The sequence below is a fragment of the Nelumbo lutea genome, chromosome 2 (assembly GCF_056320005.1).
Source record: "Nelumbo lutea isolate HS-2025 chromosome 2, American lotus-T2T, whole genome shotgun sequence".
NCBI classification, from domain to species: domain Eukaryota; kingdom Viridiplantae; phylum Streptophyta; class Magnoliopsida; order Proteales; family Nelumbonaceae; genus Nelumbo; species Nelumbo lutea.
This window is the reverse complement of record NC_142685.1, coordinates 52,489,800-52,510,843: the sequence shown is the minus strand read 5'-3', so window position 1 is coordinate 52,510,843 and position 21,044 is coordinate 52,489,800. Positions and strand designations below refer to the sequence as shown.

At 36.8% G+C, this 21,044-nt stretch overlaps 1 protein-coding gene across 2 annotated transcripts; it reads left to right on the top strand.

Moving 5' to 3' along the window:
• Positions 1–9,964: 9,964 nt before the first annotated feature.
• LOC148870681 (BEL1-like homeodomain protein 9) lies at positions 9,965–17,743 on the top strand. 2 transcript variants are annotated; one of them, XM_088974012.1, is made up of 5 exons: positions 9,965–11,546; positions 14,799–15,169; positions 15,352–15,412; positions 16,128–16,815; positions 17,458–17,743. In XM_088974012.1, the coding sequence occupies exons 1-4, from the start codon at positions 10,581–10,583 to the stop codon at positions 16,656–16,658; spliced, it is 1,929 nt and encodes a 642-aa protein (XP_088830138.1). In that variant the 5' UTR covers positions 9,965–10,580; the 3' UTR covers positions 16,659–16,815; positions 17,458–17,743. The 2 variants fall into 2 exon arrangements, with proteins under 2 accessions (XP_088830138.1, XP_088830139.1); XM_088974013.1 differs by having other exon boundaries at positions 17,430–17,743.
• The last annotated feature ends 3,301 nt before the right edge of the window (positions 17,744–21,044 follow it).

The window sequence follows — 21,044 nt, the reverse complement described above, 5'->3', positions numbered from 1 at the left end:
AAAAAACAATTAATGTAACTCGAAGTCAAGTCTCATAGTGCATTCACATCTTGTTACAAATCCCAACCACCATGCCACATTACATTTTGTGATTAATAGTGAAATAAAATAGATTTTATTAACTTTCTTGTTCACATGCAATTTTACACAAAAGCACTTTACAAAAGCAATTTTATAAAATAATTTTTATGAAAAGTACTTTTACGAAAGATGTTTTACAAAAGTACTTTTACACGAAAGCACTTTATGAAAGTACTTTTATAAAAACACTTTTATGAAACAACAAAAGCACAAAAGTGCTTTTATGAAAACACGTTTATAAAAGCACCTTTACACAAAAAGAACTTTTATAAAGTACTTTTATGAAAGTACTTTTGTGAAAGCACTTTTGTAAAATTTATGCATTGTTTTGCATTTTCAGAGATTTTTTAGTATTTTTCTGCATTTTTGCAATTTTCTGGTATTTTTCTACTTTTGTAATTTTCTGGTATTTTTTTTGCATTTTCTACAATTTTTTTATGCTTGCTTTTCATAATTTCTGCAATTTTCTGATGTTTTAATGCATTTCCTACAATTTTCTAGTTCTGTTTTGCATTTTTATGATTTTTCTGCAAAAGTTCTGCATTTTTTGTAGTTTTCTTTTTTTTCATTTTTTGTAATTTTTGGTATTTTTCTGTAAATTTTTGGCATTTTTTTGCTTTTTCGGGTATACGGGTTGACCTGACCCGTTTTTGTTCCATGGCAGTCTTGAGAGATATATTCTCTCAAAAATGTTTTTTTGGATATACGGGTTAACCCAACCCGCTTCTGTCACATGGCAGTCTTAAGAGAGAGAGTTTTCTCAAAAAATATTTTATTCCGGGTATATAGGTCAACCCAGCCTGATTCTTTCATGTGGCATCCTTGAGAGAGATTATCCTCTCAAAAATTGTTATTTTTTGGTATATGAGTGGCCCTAACCCATTTCTGCCACTTGAGAGTTGTTCCTTTCAAAATTTTGTTATTTTTTGTTATACAGGGTCGACCTGACTTGTTTCTATCATATGACAACCTTGAGAGAGAGATGTTCCTCTTAAAAATTATTATTTCAGGTATGCGAGCCATCCCAACCCATTTTTGCATTTATAGGTGAGGATATGTGATTAGTATGGGTGAGGGTGGTTAAGGGTCGATATGGATGGATCAAATAAGTAGGTATGGGTGGATCAAGGTTAAGATGGATTATGACTCTTTAGCAAGAATTGATGATGGGCCCTGATGGGTTGATGGCTCAATATGAGTGAATTGGTATTCAACCCTTACCCAACTCACCTCAGCTGATCCATTTGCCACCCCTATTCAGGTTAACCATGATATATTATTCATCAGGTTTAGAAAATTTCTTTCACTCACAATGACTCAATGAATCAGCCGAATCGAGACCTGGTTTTCCAATTTTGATCTGCATGCACCACTTTACCAGGGCCTTTGTAGGACGTGGCCTACCACAAAAGGGAAAAGAAAGAAATAATATCTCCAGTCATTCCTCCCAATTTTCCATGTGCAACTTTACACATTATTTTGGATATAAATTTAGGTTAGAAAGCAATCTTTCTACCTCTATAATAAATTGTAATGTTTAAAAAGAAAAAGGAACGAAAAAGTTGACACTAGTTTGTTGAATCTGATCGCATAGAGTATGGACTAGCTTTTCCTTTTTTGAGAACCTAATCGTGGAAAACCCTCCACCATTTGAAATACCACTTTCTAAATTGATAATGGCTTAGCAATAAGGAAAAGACTGTGGAACATGAACAATATTTACGACCCGTTTCATTCACAGTTGAAATCAGAATTTCTATCAGAAAAAAAAAATCAGAATTGAAATTGGAATTAGAATCAAAATGTTTTGAGATTAGAATCGTAATAGTATTTCCATAATTTATTTGATTTAGAAGAATCTGAATCAAAATTAAAATTAGTCAGAATGGAATTTCATTCTCAAATGACTGGGAGGAAATATATATTCTCTCAGATGGGGAAATACCATTCCATAAAAAATAAGAATAGAATGTCAATTCTTCCTAATCAAACAGTTGAAATTGAAATTCTCCATTCTAATTTCAATTCCAAACCCTTATTCCCACAAAATCAAATGGACCCTTAAATTGGCCAAATACATGCATAACTAACCAAGGATACTAATTCCCTTGTATTTGGATTATGAGAACTGAAAATGTCTCTTCTACCTTTGACTTGGAAGGGGTCATTTCATTTTCTTCTTTGCGTGCCCGATCGTGTCTACCGACTACCAAGACAAATTGAACCTTTGATGAACCTATTTCCAAATTAATATTTTGCTAGCAAATAAGTTCATGGCACTCCTGAAAGCTTTTCCCTATGTAGTGAGAGCAGAAGACACATTTGCAAGACAAAGTTTGGATATTTCTTTTCATGAATCCCACCTTGTTAAGTTCTATAATTCCAAAAACAAAAAATTAAGGAGGTATGCTAACAAACGAGTTTAGCCATAAAAGTTGCAGAAATGCATCAAAAAATAAATGATAAAATGAATTAGATCGTCTTTTGTATAATGGTTAGCCGCTTAAAGACCTCTAACCAGGGAAAAATCACAAAAGTGGAAGACAATATTTGCAAGAAATAAACAATAGAAAAAATTTTCAATTAGCACCCTGTATTTGGGCCTAGTGTAATTTTGGTTCCTGAACTTTAAAATGCAACAATTAAGTACCCGAATTTTTAAAACATGACAATCTAGTATCAGCCGTTAAGTGGCATTTGAAAAGATAAAAATGACCTTCGAGTGTCATCTAATTTTCTTTTACTAATCATCCAAACGTTGATAAAAAATGAACAGACCCAAATTCTTGCCTCTTTTGTTCAATAAAGTTGGGGTCACCAGAATGCCATTGAGACATGACTCCAACTTCCATGAATAGAAGAGGTAAAGATTTGGGATTGTCCATTTTTTGTCAACGTTTGGATGGTTGATAAAGAAAATTAGATGACACTTGAAGGGCATCTGTGTCTTTTCAAGTGCCACTTAACAACTGGTTAATGGTAGGTATTGTATTGTCATGTTTTGAAAGTTCAGGTATTGAATTATCGCATTTTAAAATTTAGGGACCAAAGTGGCACTAGGCTCAAAGTACAAGGTACTAATCAGGAATTTTGTCTAAACAATAAGACCATTTTGAGAGAGAGAGAGAGAGAGAGAGAGAGAGAGAGAGAGAATTTTGGTGAGATCAACCTTCTTTTAAGTATAAAAATCTAGGCTTGGGATCAAATATTCCCTTTGTCACCAAGGAGGTGATGGTGGTATGGGGAACAGGTAGGGGTGCAAGTCAGGTGGGCTGGTCCAGGTTTATGGTCTATCTAGGCCCAATCTTAAGATTTAGACCTAAGGCCCAAGTCCAGATCAAGCCCAATGTCAAGTCTAATCATCCGAGCCCAGTTTGCATTGCAATTTGACGCACTTAGGTTAGACTCTGATATTGGCCAGGTTTGGATTAGTCAATGAACCCATTCTAAAATTATAGATACATTTATCCATTTATGGAAATATATAATAATAATAATAATGCCAACATTCCATGTGTGTGCCAGCACGTCACCTAAGGTGGTGGAGCTGTTGATTAGAATGGCGGTGGTCTATGCTGCTAACTTATGCGGCAAAAACCTTCCCCATGTATGGACACAAATGTGGATACTTTACAAATTACAATTATTAGGAGTGTAATTGAGGCTGGAGTAGGTACTTGGGTTGATGTCAATTAATACAATCCCAGCCGTTGAGTCCCCCATCCTAAGTTTTTGGGTTAGGGGATCATGCCTAGCTTCTCTAATATCTTTTGCCAATTGCTGTTATTCAGATTCAAGAGTTGACGTCATGTATTATTACATATAAAAAGGATATAGTTATCATACTTGAAAAAAAAAGCCTTTTTAATTTGTTTCTTAAAAAAATGCATTTAAAATTAAAATTATTAGCATATACATCTATACATATATGCATATACATTTATAAATGCATACGTTTGTGTGTATACATATAGATATATGTTTATATAATATTTATACGTACAAATATTAAATTAAGTGAGATTCAGATTGGATTGAATTGACCAAGTCGGCAATCCTAACCCAGCCCAACCTAGCCCAGCTGAACATTTTTGGGTTAAATTCTGACTAATCCAACCCAAGATGCAGCCTCACAACCCCATTTGCATAAAGTTGAGAAAAAAGGTGGAGGAATGAATAGACGAATAGTTGGAATAAAATTGTCTATTCGGTGAATATGCCTTCAGTGCTTAAAGATGATTGATATTTTCTTTTCGCATTTTCACGTAATGAAATATTACAATTATGGAATTATGGAATAGAAAAAGAAAGAAAGTTCAGTTTAGCTAAATTATCTCTATTATGTTCCTAGGCTATGTTTTGTTTCATTGAAAATAGTAGGGAAACGGAAAAGTTCTTATGGTTCTAATTTAAATAATTTTACAGCCTCAAAATTGGTTAAAAATGTTTCTTCAATTTTTTATTTCTCTTATTTTCTATTAAATCAAATACAATTATAATATGATCAATTGATACTGCCGTCGGGAATTTTCTTTTGGGGGTCAAGTTAAACAAGAAAATGAGATAGGAAATAGAAGAATTAAGGTTTAGGAAAAATGGTCTAAAAAAGTTTGAGTCTACTACAATTTTTTTAAAGAAAAATAAATAATTTTTTTTTTTTGTTTTTTAAATTTAAAAGTTAGAGAAACCTTAAAAAATAATCCTTTACATTTTAGTTCACGATGGATGGAAGGGGAAAGTTTTTGACCCAATTTATTACATTTTTTACCCACTCCCCACTATGTAATCACATGATAATGGTTTTTCATAAACCCCTGATTATCGGGGTAATCGAAAGGGCTTGGTAATGTACGTTTTCCTCCATAACAGTAGTGTATGATTGGCAGACCCTTGGGGCAAGCATATTCTCTACTGCTTATTTATTATTTATTTCTCCCATCATCGGGAATAGACCGAACACTGATCCTCAGCATTTTGCAGGAGTTTCTATACACTGATTCAGTATATGATTTCTCTAATATTTGTTTAAGGAGAAATGGAACCACAAACATGCAACTTTTTTCGTTTGTCAATTTCTTAGCCCATATCATGTTTTCACAATGTTTCTACGTCCCCTACTCAATCATATTCGATTATTTTATTTTATTCAGTATCATATTCATCATAATTAATTATGAGTGTTTAAATTATTTCCTAATTTTTAAAAAATCGATCTTTCGGTTTAATTTACAAGGAATCCCATGGAGTGTAGATGGATTACCACACTGGCCATTTCCATGGGACCCTTCTCTTGTATCCTATTTTTGAACATCAAATACTGTTAATACACGTTCTTAGTGCTTGAAGACGGATATGTGCCTTTTTGGATTGGTTTCATCAGTCTCTTTTCTTTTATTCATGACTTTCACTGAGCCAATGAGAAATAGTTGTTTCAAAAGAAATTAAACCTATTTTCACTACAAATTATTATTATTAAGACATCTTTTTTAAATTGGAAAATTGGACAAAGATAAGAAAAAAGAAAGCCGCTAACTTTGTTTTTTTTTTTTTTTTTTTTTTGATAAATATATCAAATCCGAGGGAATTAGTACTACATGGCATAAATGGTGTTTTTGTAAATCATCTGATGAGAGAAAAAGGAAAGGGCCTATTGTTTCTATTGCATGATAAGGTATTGGACTGACATATGGGCCAAGGAACATCCCACATGGATACTTGAAAGAATTACCTAATATGAAATAATATTAGAATTAGGAGCCTATGTATCCGACTAGATGCATGTACTCTGTGATTATGTGATGCAATGTTTTAAAAGCTGACACAAAAGTTGAAAATTTGTTTTATGTCTGAGTACTGATGGATCACCAATTCAACCGTTTGGATTGAAACCATTTCACTAATAATATCTCCTATTCACCATTAGAAAGAAATATTAGGTCAATTTTATGCAATTCATACTTCTTTCCCTCTTCTTTTTTTTTTTTATTTTTTGTGTATAAGAGAGAGAGAGAGAGAGAGAGATTTGGCAGTTGACTGAATCTCCCTTTCTCTTTTTCTTCCTCCCCTCTCCTAATCAGTTGATCACTCTTTCAGTCTTTTATTCTATTTTTTTTCTTATTAAACGTTATATACTTTAACAATTTTTTTCAATTTTTTCTCTCTCTTATTTCCTATAAAACCAAGCACAACCTTAGGGGTATTCATCAATGTGTATAATTTTATTTTTGGAAGCAAAAATAATACAATTTTGTTGATACGATAATTGCTTTAGGAACACTTTTTTAATCTTGATATAAATCTCATAGATGAAGTAAGTAAGGTTTAGCTTAACATTTTAGTTGTTCAGTGTGTTATAAAACCAATGATAAGGTTCCACACTGGTAATCAAATACATGGGCCCACACCTTTCAATGTGTATAATTCTGATAAATGAGTTATTACTTATCAGATGAATTATCTTTCCTTCAGGGAGGAAACTTCCACAAAGCAAGCAAGAAGATTGGAATCTTTGATGATTTAGATTAGCATGTGTAACTTATGCATATGTAGAGGCGTAGAGCCAAAGAAAAGAGAAACAGGTCCAAAAGAACCCTACAAGAGGTAAGTTTAATGCTATAGAATAATGTTAGAAAGATTTATTATATTTGAATTCAAACGAGAAAGGTGCTCTACATGAATGAAGAGTTCTATATGGCATGGTTTTAAAAAATGAACCGGTGACCAAACAAGTCAGGAGTCCGATTGTCGGTTTGAACGGTTCAATCATTTGATTCAAACAATTGGCCCATTCTAACGAAAAATTTAAAAAAAAATTGGAAAAGGGTCAAAACCGTTCGAACAGTTCTAATGGTTAATCGGCCAGTTCAACGGTTTATTGACCAAAATCAACGATTTTGAAAGAAAATTGAACCGATCACCTGACTGATTTGCGGTTTTATATTTAAGCATAGTTTACATAAATTATTTGCTCAATTTTTTTTTGCTCTATCCTCTTTGGGTTGAATCTAATCCAATCCAAGGGGAAGAACAGTAGTGAGTAGCCCAGCTCCTCGAATCGTTAAATTTTGTCTCGAAGGGTAACAAGTGACAAATCAAACATCTTCAACTAAATCGAGCTAGACCAAACCCGATCATCTGATCCGTGTCTGGGCTAAAATAAACAAGCCAAACAATTATTCATTATCTTCTTTTCACATTTTATGGAGCAGGTTAAATATTTGTCCCAAATGGTCTGGTCAGACTGTTCAACCATTGACCTGCCAGTCTCTGTGGGTCAATACCAGTCTGGATTTATACCGCAAGTACTACCCTTTTTTATTAGGTACAACAAACTTTTTTGTTTTCTTCGCCATTATTATTATTATTATTATTATTATTATTATTATTATTATTATTATTATTATTATTTGGTTGGGCCAGTGGCATCTTTGGTGAAAATTGATGACAATTGATAAAACCTATTTATAAGCTGTATGCGTGAATCCATGTAATAGTATGTGCATTTTACAATTCATGAATCCTATCTTCATCCATGCAAATGCAAATTCAAATTACCAAAAAGCCCCGTAATCGATTCACTTCATTCTCCAATCTCCATTTGTTGGTGGATTCCTTCCACTCAAATGCTCAACCGAATCCATCCAATCCACGGTCCTCTAAAGCCAACGCCAAGGCCCAAGTATGTAGGCCCAATACCACCCAATTGAGGTCGTGGTAGGGCCCACCAGGGAACAGCCAAAGTTGGCATTTGTACTCCCCCAGCGTTAAAACCATCGGACCAGATACTTGACCGATGAAGGCAAAAAAGGTGCAGAAATACAAATTGGGAATACGTCAAGATGAGAAAGATTAAAGATTCCAATCTGAAGGTCCTTACAAAGAGAGAAAATCCAGCTGAGGGTGGACCATGAACATGAAAAGGTTGCAGTCCAACGCTTGACATCTGAGGATAAGCTTCGTTCACCCTCCAATGACAGATTCTCACTACGAATCTATTACCAGTACTTCACATTGGGAAGGAACAAGGGAGGAAGAAAAATAGAGAAACCCTTAATGCATTTGGAAAATTAAAAAAAAAATGTTTTCTTATTTTTTATTGTTCTATTATTTTGTGAAGATAATTAAATTTATATATTTATATATATTTTTTGAAATGGAGAGATTGTGGTACTGGCAGCGAGTAGTACCGTGTGGGAAATCTTTTCACGCATAAAGATGACGCACCCAACAGTCCTCACTTTCAAGCTTCTTCTTTCCCGTGAGTGAAAAAGAATATCTCTTTGCTGTTTTCCGAAAACTAAAATACTTTTTTCCAAAAAATAATTTTATTTTTTGGGAGTCGGGGAGCGGTCTTTGTATGTTTCGTACGGAGTTATCTTTCCAGTTTTCAGAAAACTGGAACCTCCGTTTCGTCGAGCGACGGCAAACTCGGGCGCTCCCTCAAGCAAAAGATCTCTTCTCTCTCTCTCACCCAGGCTCTCTGAGGTAGAGAAAGAGAAGAGAGAGCGGAGGTGATGGAGGTACGACAGCATAATGACGTCAAATGAACTGATTAATGTGTCAGATACGAGCCACGTCGATATGATTGAAGTCCCTCGTGGTTAATTAATTCCTTTTGTTTTGTTGGGAAGTAGCGGTAAAACATGTTTAAATCAATTAACTGGCCAAAATGCCCCTATCTTTCTTAATTTCTACGTCTACTACCACTACTGCTGCTGCTAGGCTCCTAGCTAGTTATATATATGTTCTCACCCGAAGTCATTCGCTTCATGGTACTTAATTAATTTATTAATCCTGACTTTAACTCCTTGATTTGATGTTTCAACTTATTCTTCTTTTTTTTTTTATTTAAGCTAATGAATTAAGGAACTATTATATAATCGTTAATCAGTTATAGTCAAACTTTACCAACTTCCTTTTTTTCTGCTACTAATTAAGTTAATAAAAGGCTTTAAAAAAGAGATAATTTATGCTTTAGCTTTTATTAATCTATCTTTTTTGATGACTAATCTTACGATAGTTAAAAAGTAATTCAGCTGACGATTAAAGTTTCTCCTATTAAACTTTCTGTTGGAAATTTTTTGACATAATCTTCTTAGAAATAATTCTTTTTTTTTTCTCTTAAACACCCCAACCACAAATACCCAATCGGTTGACATTTTTCTCTCATATTTTGATTTTGGGTCTGCCTCTCTTAATATGAAGGTTTAAGTGGGTGATTGAGGGAGAGATTTGAAGCGTTTACGCTTTTCCCTACTGGACTATAGAGGGATCTATGTGGGTAGAATTCCTTAATCCTTACGAAGAGATACAAAATCACTATTCAGTATTCACCACAGGGATGATTGGAGAATCCATGAAAAGACCCAATTCGGAAACTCAGATTAACAAGAAATTAGCATCCAAAGAAGCTCACTTAATAGGTAATCCCAAGTAATTCCCTCTTTTATTTATTAATTATAATCTCCTTCAATCATCCTTGTCCAAAAGGGAAAAAGCAGATTGTTAATGCGTGACTCTTAAATAATTAAATTAAATTATAGGTGAAGTTTTGGTAACGTATTGTCAGAGTTGTGGGAGAGTACGTACTTCTGAGTTCTGAGGGCCATTTTAGTCAGTTCAGAAAAGACCGCGTTCAAACTGCAAGTCCACTGATCCGAATTCATAACGATTTAATTTTTACTATTTTCACTCGGAGTAAAAAAATAATACAAGTAAAAAAAGTGGTAATTATTTTTTACCTCGTAACGTGAGAATGTGAGATAGTAGAACGAAAAAGAGAAAGCGCCGTTTTGGGCTTGGGGGGATGACGGATAAGTATTCTGAACGGCAACCAAAGTTCAATCAGCCTCTTCTCACGTGCGTGATGCGTCATAAACGAAATATTAATTAATTTCTTTGAAAGTTTACTTAAAGAGAACTGTTTCTATTTTCTCTCTTTTGATAGGTGTAGTAGCTATACTGTTTGCAGAGTGAGCAGTGACAACAAAAGCAAATCAAAATTTTTGTCAGTGAACATAAATATTACCGGAAACAGCCGGTGGTCGTCCGGTTTCTCGAAGCCCTATGCAGCAAGAACAAGACACCCACACCCCCTCCCCCCTCCCCCCTCCCCCCTCCGACCCTATTCTCACATCACTTGGGAAGGTGTGCTTGTAATGTGTTGGTGTTAGTGACAGAACAACCACAAAACTCCCACAACCAACCAATATCCCACACTCTACGTCGACCCACTGCTTACTGTTTTTTCTGATGCTAACCTGCGCCAGACTGCCATTTTTGCAGCCCAGAAGATCATGATAACCTTTCCTTTCATCGTCACTGTCGCCCCATCTCTTTCACCCTTTTTCTTGTTCTTCTACATCTCTGCTCTGGGCCTTCTCTCTCCCCTCCATTGAAAGTCTTCCAAATTTCCATTACTTTGTCTCTTCCCGGCCCTTCTCTCTTTTTTCTTCCCTTCCCTTTTATTTTTCTCGAAGCGAAGACAATAAGCTTCAATCATGGCGGAGGGTTTCGAGCCCTTTCACGTCCCGCAGCAGAGTAGAAGAGACAAGCTTAGAGTTGTCGCTCAGAACCATCCCACTTGCGAAGAAGCAACAGCATCAGCTACCCTTCACGGGTGCGCAGGTCTGCTCCCTCTTTACGATCCATCTCTTCTTCCATCTGATATGCTAACGTGCGCCAACGCTGGTGCATCTGAGTTTCACCACCACAACGACAACCCACTTGGTGGTGGAGCTGGGGATGGTTGCAAGCAAAACCCAGCTTGCGTTGTCAAGGAAGAAGGAGGGAATTTGATAGGCTACGTTGGGGGGTTTATCAATGCCTGCTCCTCATCGTCTTCGTCTCATCACCCTTATTTGGATCCACAGTCTTCCCTTGCCTTGAACCCGAGTTCCATTCAGGATATCAACACCAATTCATTTCTTTATACCTCACAGAACCTGAGAGATTTTGATCACTCGTTTCATGGCGGCGACGTGGTGGCTTTTAAGCCGGAGACCTTGTCGATGGCCCCTGATTCGACCACCACTGGACAAGGCTTGTCTTTATCTCTATCTTCTCACCATACTCGCCCACAGAATCTTCCTCTAGAATTGAATTTGCCACGCTACGAGCCTGCTATGCTCGGTGACAAGAGTATCGGAGGGTTTATAGTTCGAGGAGTTGGTGGTGCTTCGACGTCCAACGATGTATTGCGGAGTTCAGCCCCTCTCGGCCCGTTTACGGGCTACGCTTCGATTTTGAAGGGATCGAGGTTCTTGAAGCCTGCTCAGCAGCTCTTGGAGGAACTTTGTGGTGTGGGTCGGGGAATTTATGCTGAAAGAAGCTGTGGAGACTCGTCTTTGATGGATCCTTCCGTGGAAAACTTCAGCCCAAGTGAAATTATTGATGATCCACTCAGTAGCGGAGATCGTGGCGAGCATCGCAGGAAGAAGACAAGACTAATATCGATGCTCGATGAGGTATGAGTTTATTTTTTTGGCTCCGTCTCTTTGTGATGCCTTGAGTAATTTGGTATTAGCTAGGCCTTAATTATTATAGAGATATGTGGTTTCAGCTTCTCCAATTGGCGATGTTTTTCCTCTCTGATCTCTCTTCTTTTTCTGTCCTTCCAAATTTTGCATTGTGTTACTGTAGAATCAACGGTGTCTAATTTGACTAGTAAATCCTGTATAGAAGATCTAACTATTAATAAAAAGAGGAAAGAGGAAGAAGAAAGAAAATTTTTAAGTCTATATATGTATTGCTTCTTTTGAATCAGTAGTGGGTGGTGTTTTGCAGCTTAACAAATTGGACATAGTGGCATAGATGCTTGTTTGCAAGGTCTATGGTTATTATGGTTATGGGGATCAAAATCTCATCTTTTTGGGAAAGGTGATAGAAAGGAATATATGCACAAAGTTTGGTGCCATAAAGGCTGATGAAAACCTTAGATCTCCAAGTTTGGACTTTGGAATTGTAACGTGCGTAAAGCGGCTCAGGCTCAAGGTATCCATTTGAAAAGATTTATGCTCCAAAGCATCAAAAAGTCTGGAAAGTCTCGTGGGTTTTCATGGTTCATACCAAAATTGTTGGACGCTCTTTCCATGGTCCATGGTTCTTCTCGTGGTCAACTAGGACCCCGGGAGTGGTGATATAGTTACCATGGTACAAGGGTAAAGTTTCTTTCCATGGTCCAAATGGGATTTCTTATTTTTATTATATACGCCCTAACCAAAAGTACTATCATTTACCCATTTTCGTTAGCCTTGTCAAATTAAATAACAAATTTGAGATGTGTTCCATGGCAAGCTCCATAGTTCCTCCTTTTGTATTTATATCCCCTTGTTGTAGGCGGCAAAACTTGTAACCAATCAACTGGAATCATATAAGTGGTAATCAATCATGTGGGTTTTCATCAAATTAAAATTCACTGGGGGTTAATTTGATGGGTCAAAGTGGCAGGTCATCATGAGTTAAGCTGCTAGGGATGGATGTGGTTTTACAAATATTAAAAAGGGTTTGCACCTGGAATGAGAGTTGGCTTGCTTTTGAACGTTTTCCAATGTTTCTGGGTATATATATAATTTCAAATTAGTTGCAACAATTGGAAGGAAGGGCCAACTTTTGTTTATTACAACATTGATTGGTCTTGCATTTGGAATATCATTAGGTGGAGGGCAGGCATAATGAGAAACTGATTTGGTATTATTAGAATTGAAGATGATTTGTAGGTCTCCGCAAATGATATTGTTTTGGCAGTGTACACTTCTCTTTTCGCCCATGGAAGAAGTATCTCTGGTGGGCATGGTTTACCCTCTTGACCTTGACTTCATTTCTATATATTTAATCTTGTTACCAGTGTTGTCATTTTGACCTGCAAAGAGGAGAGTTGGCTTTTCTATTTTGATATCAGATACTAAGAGAATAGCATACAAGGGGCAAAGTAGCAGAATTTCCTAGGCATTAAATTTCTAATATTTTTAATCTAGAACAGAAATTTATAGTGATGATTCAACAGTCATGAAGAATCGACATGTCAGATTGTCAGTTCATGCAAATATTGGAACTTATCTTGTCCATGAAAGACTCAGTGGATCACTTCTTTCCAACGTCTTTCAAAAATATGGTGTTTATCTCATTTCTGAGGACTACCATTATCTTAATTATCAACTAGAGAATCAACTATTGGTGAAGGAGAGACACAAGTCATTTATTTGATATATATCTCCTGATCCAGCTTTTATCTGTCATCTCGATTAAAGCCAAGGAATGTTTTGACATTTTGCTTCATAATTGCCGTCGACAATTAATTTAAGTGAGGGAAATGTAATATGGAACTTCTCAATTTATTAAGTGACAATATATGTGGAGCTCATCAAGTTTTTTGGTAACATGATATATGGTTGGATCTTACAACCACAAGTAGACAATGGTTTTAATATTCCTAAAGTTTGCTTTATCTTACCTTTAGAGAACCATTGGTGATTAATTGTTTTTTGGCTTTTCTGCTTCTTTTCTTTCTGTTTTATGGGGTAGGTGGCTTGGTTTATCCATTCTGAGAATTTTGTCTTTGCTGGTCCTTTTTATTTTGAATTGAGACTATTATAGTATTATTTATTCCTTTGAAAAATGTATCATATGTAATTTTATGCAACTTTTCAGAATGCTTCTATATTTAAAGGTCTGCTATGGCCTAGGATGAATTCTTGGATATGTTTTGAAAATAAGCTTTGGGATCTTCATAGTGCAGTGGCAAGAACAAGGAATCCAAATGTAGGCTGAGTACCAGAAATAAAAATTAGGCCAGCATTCTAGGTCTTGATATGTACTTACCCAACTCAATTTTGTATCAATTGATGATTTTGAATCTTAGGCTCAGTTTGGAAAGAGTACGAATACAAATATGTAGAGTGCAAAACCTTCTATTTTGTATGTATTTGCACTGTACTGTACATATTTGTATTTGTATTCATTCCAAACTGAACCTTACCCATGTCATGGAGAAGCCCTATCCAACATCACCTAAACAGGTTTTCTTTAATGGGCAATAAGGTTTGAAGGTTGGTCATATCCATAAATTGAAGTTTCTGGCTACATGTAACTACATTACATGAGGCTTTGATGATTCTAACACAAAGAGAAAAGAGCCCTTATTCAGTAAGCTTCATTTTGTTTTTAATTCTGACCATGTTATTTTTATCACAAAAAAAAAAAATCAAATGAGGGAGTCAAGTACCTTCATGGTGTGAATGACACTTCCATGAGGAGTATTGGTCAGATTTTTTGGATGAACTCTGCTATTTTGAGTTGCTTGTGCTTTTTGTTGTGCTAAATTGTTCTATTCATTGCATTTTCGTTCCCGTTAATATCTAACTGTGGGAATGTTGCAAATTACCCACTAGGGATGGTTATGCAGTGACTTAGCATGCAGCTATCTCCTATCTGTTGTGCCTCCTCCCCTTCAATGGTGTGCATGCATGATATGTTCATTAATTTCCCCCATGAAAATAGCCCACTGAAATTGTATTCAATTGTAGGTCTGCAACATGCTTTGTTATTTGGCCTTTCAGATGGCAAATTATGAATTATAGTTAGTGTTCTAGTTTATCCAAAACATTAAATTGCATCAATATAATTAATTGTACCAACATCTTTTTTCACTTTTGATTTCATCTAAGTATCAACCTCACAAATCTTTTTCATAATTTTATTTCTCTTTCATCATCCTGTAGGTGTTCAGGAGGTACAAGCAGTATTACCAACAGATGCAAGCAATTGTTGCATCATTTGAATCTGTTCCAGGCCTTGGCAATGCAGCTCCATATACTTCATTTGCTCTCAAAACCATGTCAAAGCATTTCAAATGCTTGAAAATTGCCATTACCGACCAAATCCGTTTCATGAGCAAAGCTCTTGGAGAGCAGTCCTATGAAAAAGATGGAAATCCAGCGTTTGGGGCCATGGAACGAGGATTTCATTGCCAAAGGCCAGTCCTCAACTCTGGTGTTGTTGAACACCAACATATTTGGCGCCCCCAAAGAGGCCTTCCTGAGCGTGCAGTAGCTGTGCTGAGGGCATGGTTATTTGAACATTTCCTACACCCGTAAGTGACTTGTCAACCCTTTCTATTGTGGAACATGTATCTTTCAATTTATTATGCCTTATGTTAGCAGATTGTACTTTCAAAGAAAGAGGGATCTAGAATTTGGTTATTTTCCTTTCTGAGATGCAGTTATGTTGGTCTGATCCTGTAACATAACTGAAAATCAAATTTTTACATTTCAGCTATCCAACTGATACGGACAAACAAATGTTGGCTAGGCAGACAGGTCTAACAAGGAGTCAGGTGCGCCATCCCTTTATAATCTGTCAATTCCTTGTATTACTGAGCTAATTGCAACTAAATATTTGCATTTCACTTCCCTCTCTTTTACTATCCATCCATTTGTATGTATGCATACAAATATAATTTGCATAGATCCAGACATTTGTGCCCAGAAGGTAGTCCAACATTTCAATTAGATGACTCCCACTTGTTTCTGAATCATGTGGCAATCCAGTCTGATAGACAACTTGGTTTGGACATATGTGTTCACTCATTTTATGGATTCCCTTTACTCCATCTTGTATTCAAGCTTTCTTAAGTGACGTTATCCATTAAATTTTGTTTAATTCAAAAAAAATGATCCAGAAATTCGTTCCATCAGGAAGGGAGAAGAGGGGAGAGCAGAGGCCTTGTGGGGTTGCAACCATATAAATTGAGGGTTTTGGGGTTATATGAACTGATATTGGAGTCAAATATGCTAACCTACGCTTTCCATTAACCATACTGTAGATGAACCTTTGGATACTTTTTTTCCATTAATAATTTGCTCCGTGAATGCAAAATAGACTCGCTGTGCTTGGCATCATCGATTAAGTTGGCTTCCTCCATGAAGTTTTTATTGACTATATGGGCCTGTGGTTCTCTCTTATCTTCTTGTGGAGCTTGTATAATATGTTTGTATTGTTCTCAAGAACAGTATTGCATGCAGTGTATTAAGAATGATTGTTTTTAGCAGGTTTCCAACTGGTTCATCAATGCACGAGTTAGACTCTGGAAGCCAATGGTGGAAGAGATACACATGCTTGAAACACGACAAGCTCAAAAGGTATCAGAAGCAGAGGGACGGAATGTTGACAAGCCAGTAGATCATCCATCTGGGAATACGATATCCTCTGCTAAACAACCCCAAAACAGCTCCGGTCAGAAGATTCAAGACCCCCCTTCCAAGCGCACCAGAAATGATTTTCCCCCAGCAGTCAACGGAACTGATGAAGCAGTAAACTTCTCATACCACAATCCATCGAATAATCATCACCAGGTCGGTATCGGTGTCAACACCATGGGTGTAAACAGCGGAGTTTCTCTAACACTGGGCCTCCGACAGAATAATGGAATAGGCTTTTCAGAACCTTTTTCAATGAACATAGCACACCGCTTCGGCCTTGAAACAAGCAACCAAGGATTTGTGATGGGTGGTTTTGAAGCACAAAATCGCCATTTTGGAAAGGACATAGGAGGCCAATTGCTGCGTGACTTTGTTGGATGAGGAACTCTGTTATTTTTTGAGGCCTCGCGCTGTTGAAATATAGGCTAAAATGGAGACCTACTAACAGACTCTCACTGAAGTATGGTTTTTAAATCGGCCTAGGTCCCAAAACAGACGACGGGATCACGGGCAGATTGCCTTCTCGTGGTGCAACAAGGTACGAATTTATTGCATATCAGGCATTCTTAGTAGATAGTGCTCACTCAAGTCATCTCTCTCTCTCTGAGGACCTACTTGCTTGATGATTCTTCCATTACTAATCAGTAATCAGCAGTCCTGTGGGCCCTCCTCATTGTCCATTTTGGTCTTCGCCAGCTCTTGCATGGTGCAATGAAATATATTATTAATATCTCGTGCAATTTTGAGTGGTTGTTATTTATTTACATATATAAATGATCAATCAAGGGAGAAAGAAAATTAAAGAAGAATCTCTGGGCTCAAGTGGGCCAACGTGTTCATAAAAAGTCTTTAAAATGATTCTGGACATTGTTTTTTCTTCTATTCTTTATATAATTATATTTTTCTTTTGTAAAAAATAACCTTCTTTTTATTAGGTAGATTACCTTTGTCTCCTGGCAACCCATAATTGTCATCACCATTAAAATATCTGTTTAGATGCTTGAGCTTGAGGGTTTGATCTTAAAACGTTGAAGTTGTTAAATGTATTCAAGTACAATTATTCAATATCTTTTAGTATTTTATTTATACTGCTAGCTACAACAAGAGATCTTTGTACCTTATCTGTATCTCATCATATTAAATTATTGACAGGGGTATGTTCATTTGCTTTCTTGGTCAGATAAAAAAGCCGGAAATGAACCATCTTAGGAGTTAGGGGGGGGAAAAGAGGAAAAAAGAATATTTTTAAACGCAAGGGAGAAGATGGCACGAGATTCATTTCAAGTTCAAGGCAACTTGCCAACTTGTACAATTCAATTCATGGGGTGAGGCGTGACTCGTGAGGGCAAGGGATAACATTTGTTACCTTTGTGACGTATTGTATTTGTAACACTATGTATTACTGCATGGCAATTTTATATTACTTGAGATTTGCAATTTAATAAAAAGTCTTGTTACTGAAGAAAGTTGGTATAATATTTATGTTGTTCATAAAATCATCAAGCCCGTGGGCAACTGCCACATCTCCTCCCTCTGTACGTATTGTAACCTTCATAGGTTGGTCACAACTTCACCAATTGAATTTCTCGTGGACGAGAAGTTGAACGTTTTTCATTGGATCAGTGGTTCATTTGACTAGATTTTCAGTGTTTTAGATGAACAATTATCCGTAGAACTTGTATCGTACCTTATAATGCTGTGTTGTGTAGGTAGAAATGGTTGGTTAATTTGTTCTGTTATTCGGCTATTCGTGTTCTCGCTTCGGTTCCCTCTTGGAATTATTAGTTCTATCCAAGAAAAGAGTGGAATGACTTGCATCGAACATAGATCGATCTGGTTGTGTGTTTGATCCTACCTCGCTCTCGCTGATGAAGCAAACGCCAACCAGACTTTTTAACTGCATATTCTGGCTTCCGGGGTTGGCCTGGACGTTGCTTGTTGACTATGGTCTATGGAGAGCCTCATCCGGTTGGCCCGGCCCTTGAATCGATTCTCGAGTAAAATAGAAGCAGCCTGTTGGAACTCGCTGATACATCTTAAACGGATTCTGGGAGTTGGAGCCTTGGAGGACCGGTTCGATGCACTGCAATCAAAGTCAAAATTAACATGCTATTATTGCTTACTGTGTGAATCCTGGGAGATGGATTTTCTGGGTCGACTGTCGACAGTCCAGCTTTCGTCGAGTATGAAGTTGCCAATTGAGGCCATGCATCTATCAGATGGCGGGTAGCTAGATTGTGTGTGGAATGTGTAGATCATCCTCGTGGTGGTGGTTTCAGGCTTTTTTATCGCATGGCTCTCTAAAGTTCTGAGGTGAACGGAAAAAAGAGGATGTCGCCACACACGAGGAGGGTTGTCTTTTCTTGTCTAAGGTGTCTCCACAGTCCACCAAAATACTTGGCTCCGCCCGTGGGTGGGGGACATGATGAAGATGCCAAGTTGTGCCTTTTATTAGTAGGGTTTTATTTACTTTTACGGGTTTAACGAAGAACGTGTTATAGCAGTTAGCACTAGCAATGTGACGTTTAGTTTGGAGTCTGGACTCCACATTTCATAAAAGAGAAGAAAACTTTGCCCTCTCTACTTCCTTTGATGGCCAAGGCTGCCTTTCTTGTAGCCCATATATGCCTTTTTTTTGACACCTAATGCAAGTTCATTCATAAATGCTCAGCTGATTACGAAGTAGTAAATTAACACAACAAAAAATAGAAAAACAACTTGAGAAACCTCTGCAAATGATGCAAATTCAAGAAACGCCGATCAAATGCCTCCAACAGAGTGTATCTCCTTACCATTTGGGTCCAAATCAACTACGCATAATCCATAAAGGGGAATAGAGAAAATAGGTACCATGGCTAAACTTACATAAAATATAGTAAACATGAATGTAGGAGAGGCCCAAGATTGCCTCTTGCGAACGTGGTTGTATGCCCAACCCGCCCGAATTCCACATAACTCTCCGAACATTCAAGGAATGGACCCCCGGCAGGAAGCCAAAAAAATCCACAAAACGCGTTGTAATTGCATGGGCGTAAAAAAAATGTGCAAAAAAAAAAACACTCGTCCATGTTGTTGTAGAAATCGAAACGATTGGAGCATGAACTTCACCGAAGATCGCTGGAAAAAGGATTGCCGGGAACAGTAACATCGTTGCAAATGAAATACCCAAAATACATGAATCGGACGCACAGAAAGCCAGGCACCAGAGCAAAGGCAATATTTCCAGAAAGTGAAGAAGCAATGAATGAACCCAAAGCAGGTTGAAAGTGGCACCAGGTTCAGCAACGAGAATCATACAGAAACCCCTTTGTAGCAAAATCAATCGAAAGTACAAATCCACTCCAAAGGAAAACGTATTTAGGCTACTCCCAATCCGACATCTTGCACGTTCAAAGGGAAAACTGGAAAACAAATGGAATCCCACGGCAGACCTCAAATGCACACCACACACAAATTCAACCAAAGCCCACCAGAAATGAGCATGGTTTTCAAAATCGGATTGGACGGGATCGTCGAACTGGAAAAACTGGATTTTGGTTAGCAAACCGCTGACCTGGGCGATTAACGTTCGAACTGCTTTGACTGTTTTTATTTTTTTTATTTTTTAATTTTTTTTTTTGTTAGAACAGCTGACCGGTTCGTTCTCCGGATCGATTTTAAAAACCTTGGAAATGAGAAAAAGATCAGAGAGTAAACAAAGATTAGAATGATTAAAACCATAGATCGGAAGTCTATAAAAACTTCTCCAACAAACATCGATAATAAGAGAAATAGATGAAAACTCACATCCATACATGTGAGAGAGAAACCCTTATGTATATTGAGTCACTGGAATGGATTTTAGGCTGCATTTGGCATTTGGCATTTGGCATTCTTTATTTCAAGGACTTTATCTCTTTTTGTTTCAGTTAAAATACCCTTATGAATATTGAGTGTAAAAAGGAAATAAATCCTTAAAATGAGGAATGTGTCCTTTCTGGCCCTACCATGCACAATGGATGTATCTTGTGAGTTGTGGACTGTGGCTACTGAGGAATTCTTTACCTGATTTTAAAAAGGTTGAAGGCGAAAGGAAAGGAAAGGTAGTTAGGCTTGAAGAGGCGTGGTGTAGGCCTCAAGATGTTTTATGAAAAATCATTACTTCATAAACTTATTAATTATTATAAATCTTTCTCTAAATCATATTTATTTGTTTTAACAAATCTCATAAAAATGAAAATGTTAGTAATTTTAAACATATGCCCATTTATGTACTATTACAAAAGATAAGCTGTCTTTAATTTCCAATACAGCCTAAAGATTTGCCTAAGATAAAGCAGATAAAATATCAATTCTTTCTAATTTAGAGGCTGTGTATTTAGAGTGGTAAGATGTAATTTGCTTTTATTAATTTTTGGATTCTGGAATCTGTACTGTGGAGGAAAGGTATATATGAACCCTTCTCCTTAATTATAATGGACCAAGCTCCAAATCCAAACACATGTGTTGCAATCGTGTGTCCACCGAAATTGTGGTAGAGTTGTGGATGCCAGCACAAACCCAAAGTGACAGATTTTGTTAGAAAACTGGACATTCCCACTTCTCTACCTAACAAAGCTTGGACTCTATATTGGAAAATTGGGAGTGGGATGATAAGGCTACGATCGCAAAAGTTGTGTCGTCCAATTCAAATATTGATGGATCAAAATTTTGGATTAGCTATATTCAACTCGATACCATCCATTTGCAGCCTTACACGATTAACTCATTGTACGAGCCTGTCTGTCT

Coding starts and splice junctions, on each gene's coding strand:
- LOC148870681 (XM_088974012.1), top strand. CDS start 10,581: ATGGCGGAGGGTTTCGAGCCCTTTCACGTCCCGCAGCAGAGTAGAAGA. Junction 11,547..14,798: donor TAATATCGATGCTCGATGAG/GTATGAGTTTAT, acceptor ATCATCCTGTAG/GTGTTCAGGAGGTACAAGCA. Junction 15,170..15,351: donor TTTGAACATTTCCTACACCC/GTAAGTGACTTG, acceptor TTTACATTTCAG/CTATCCAACTGATACGGACA.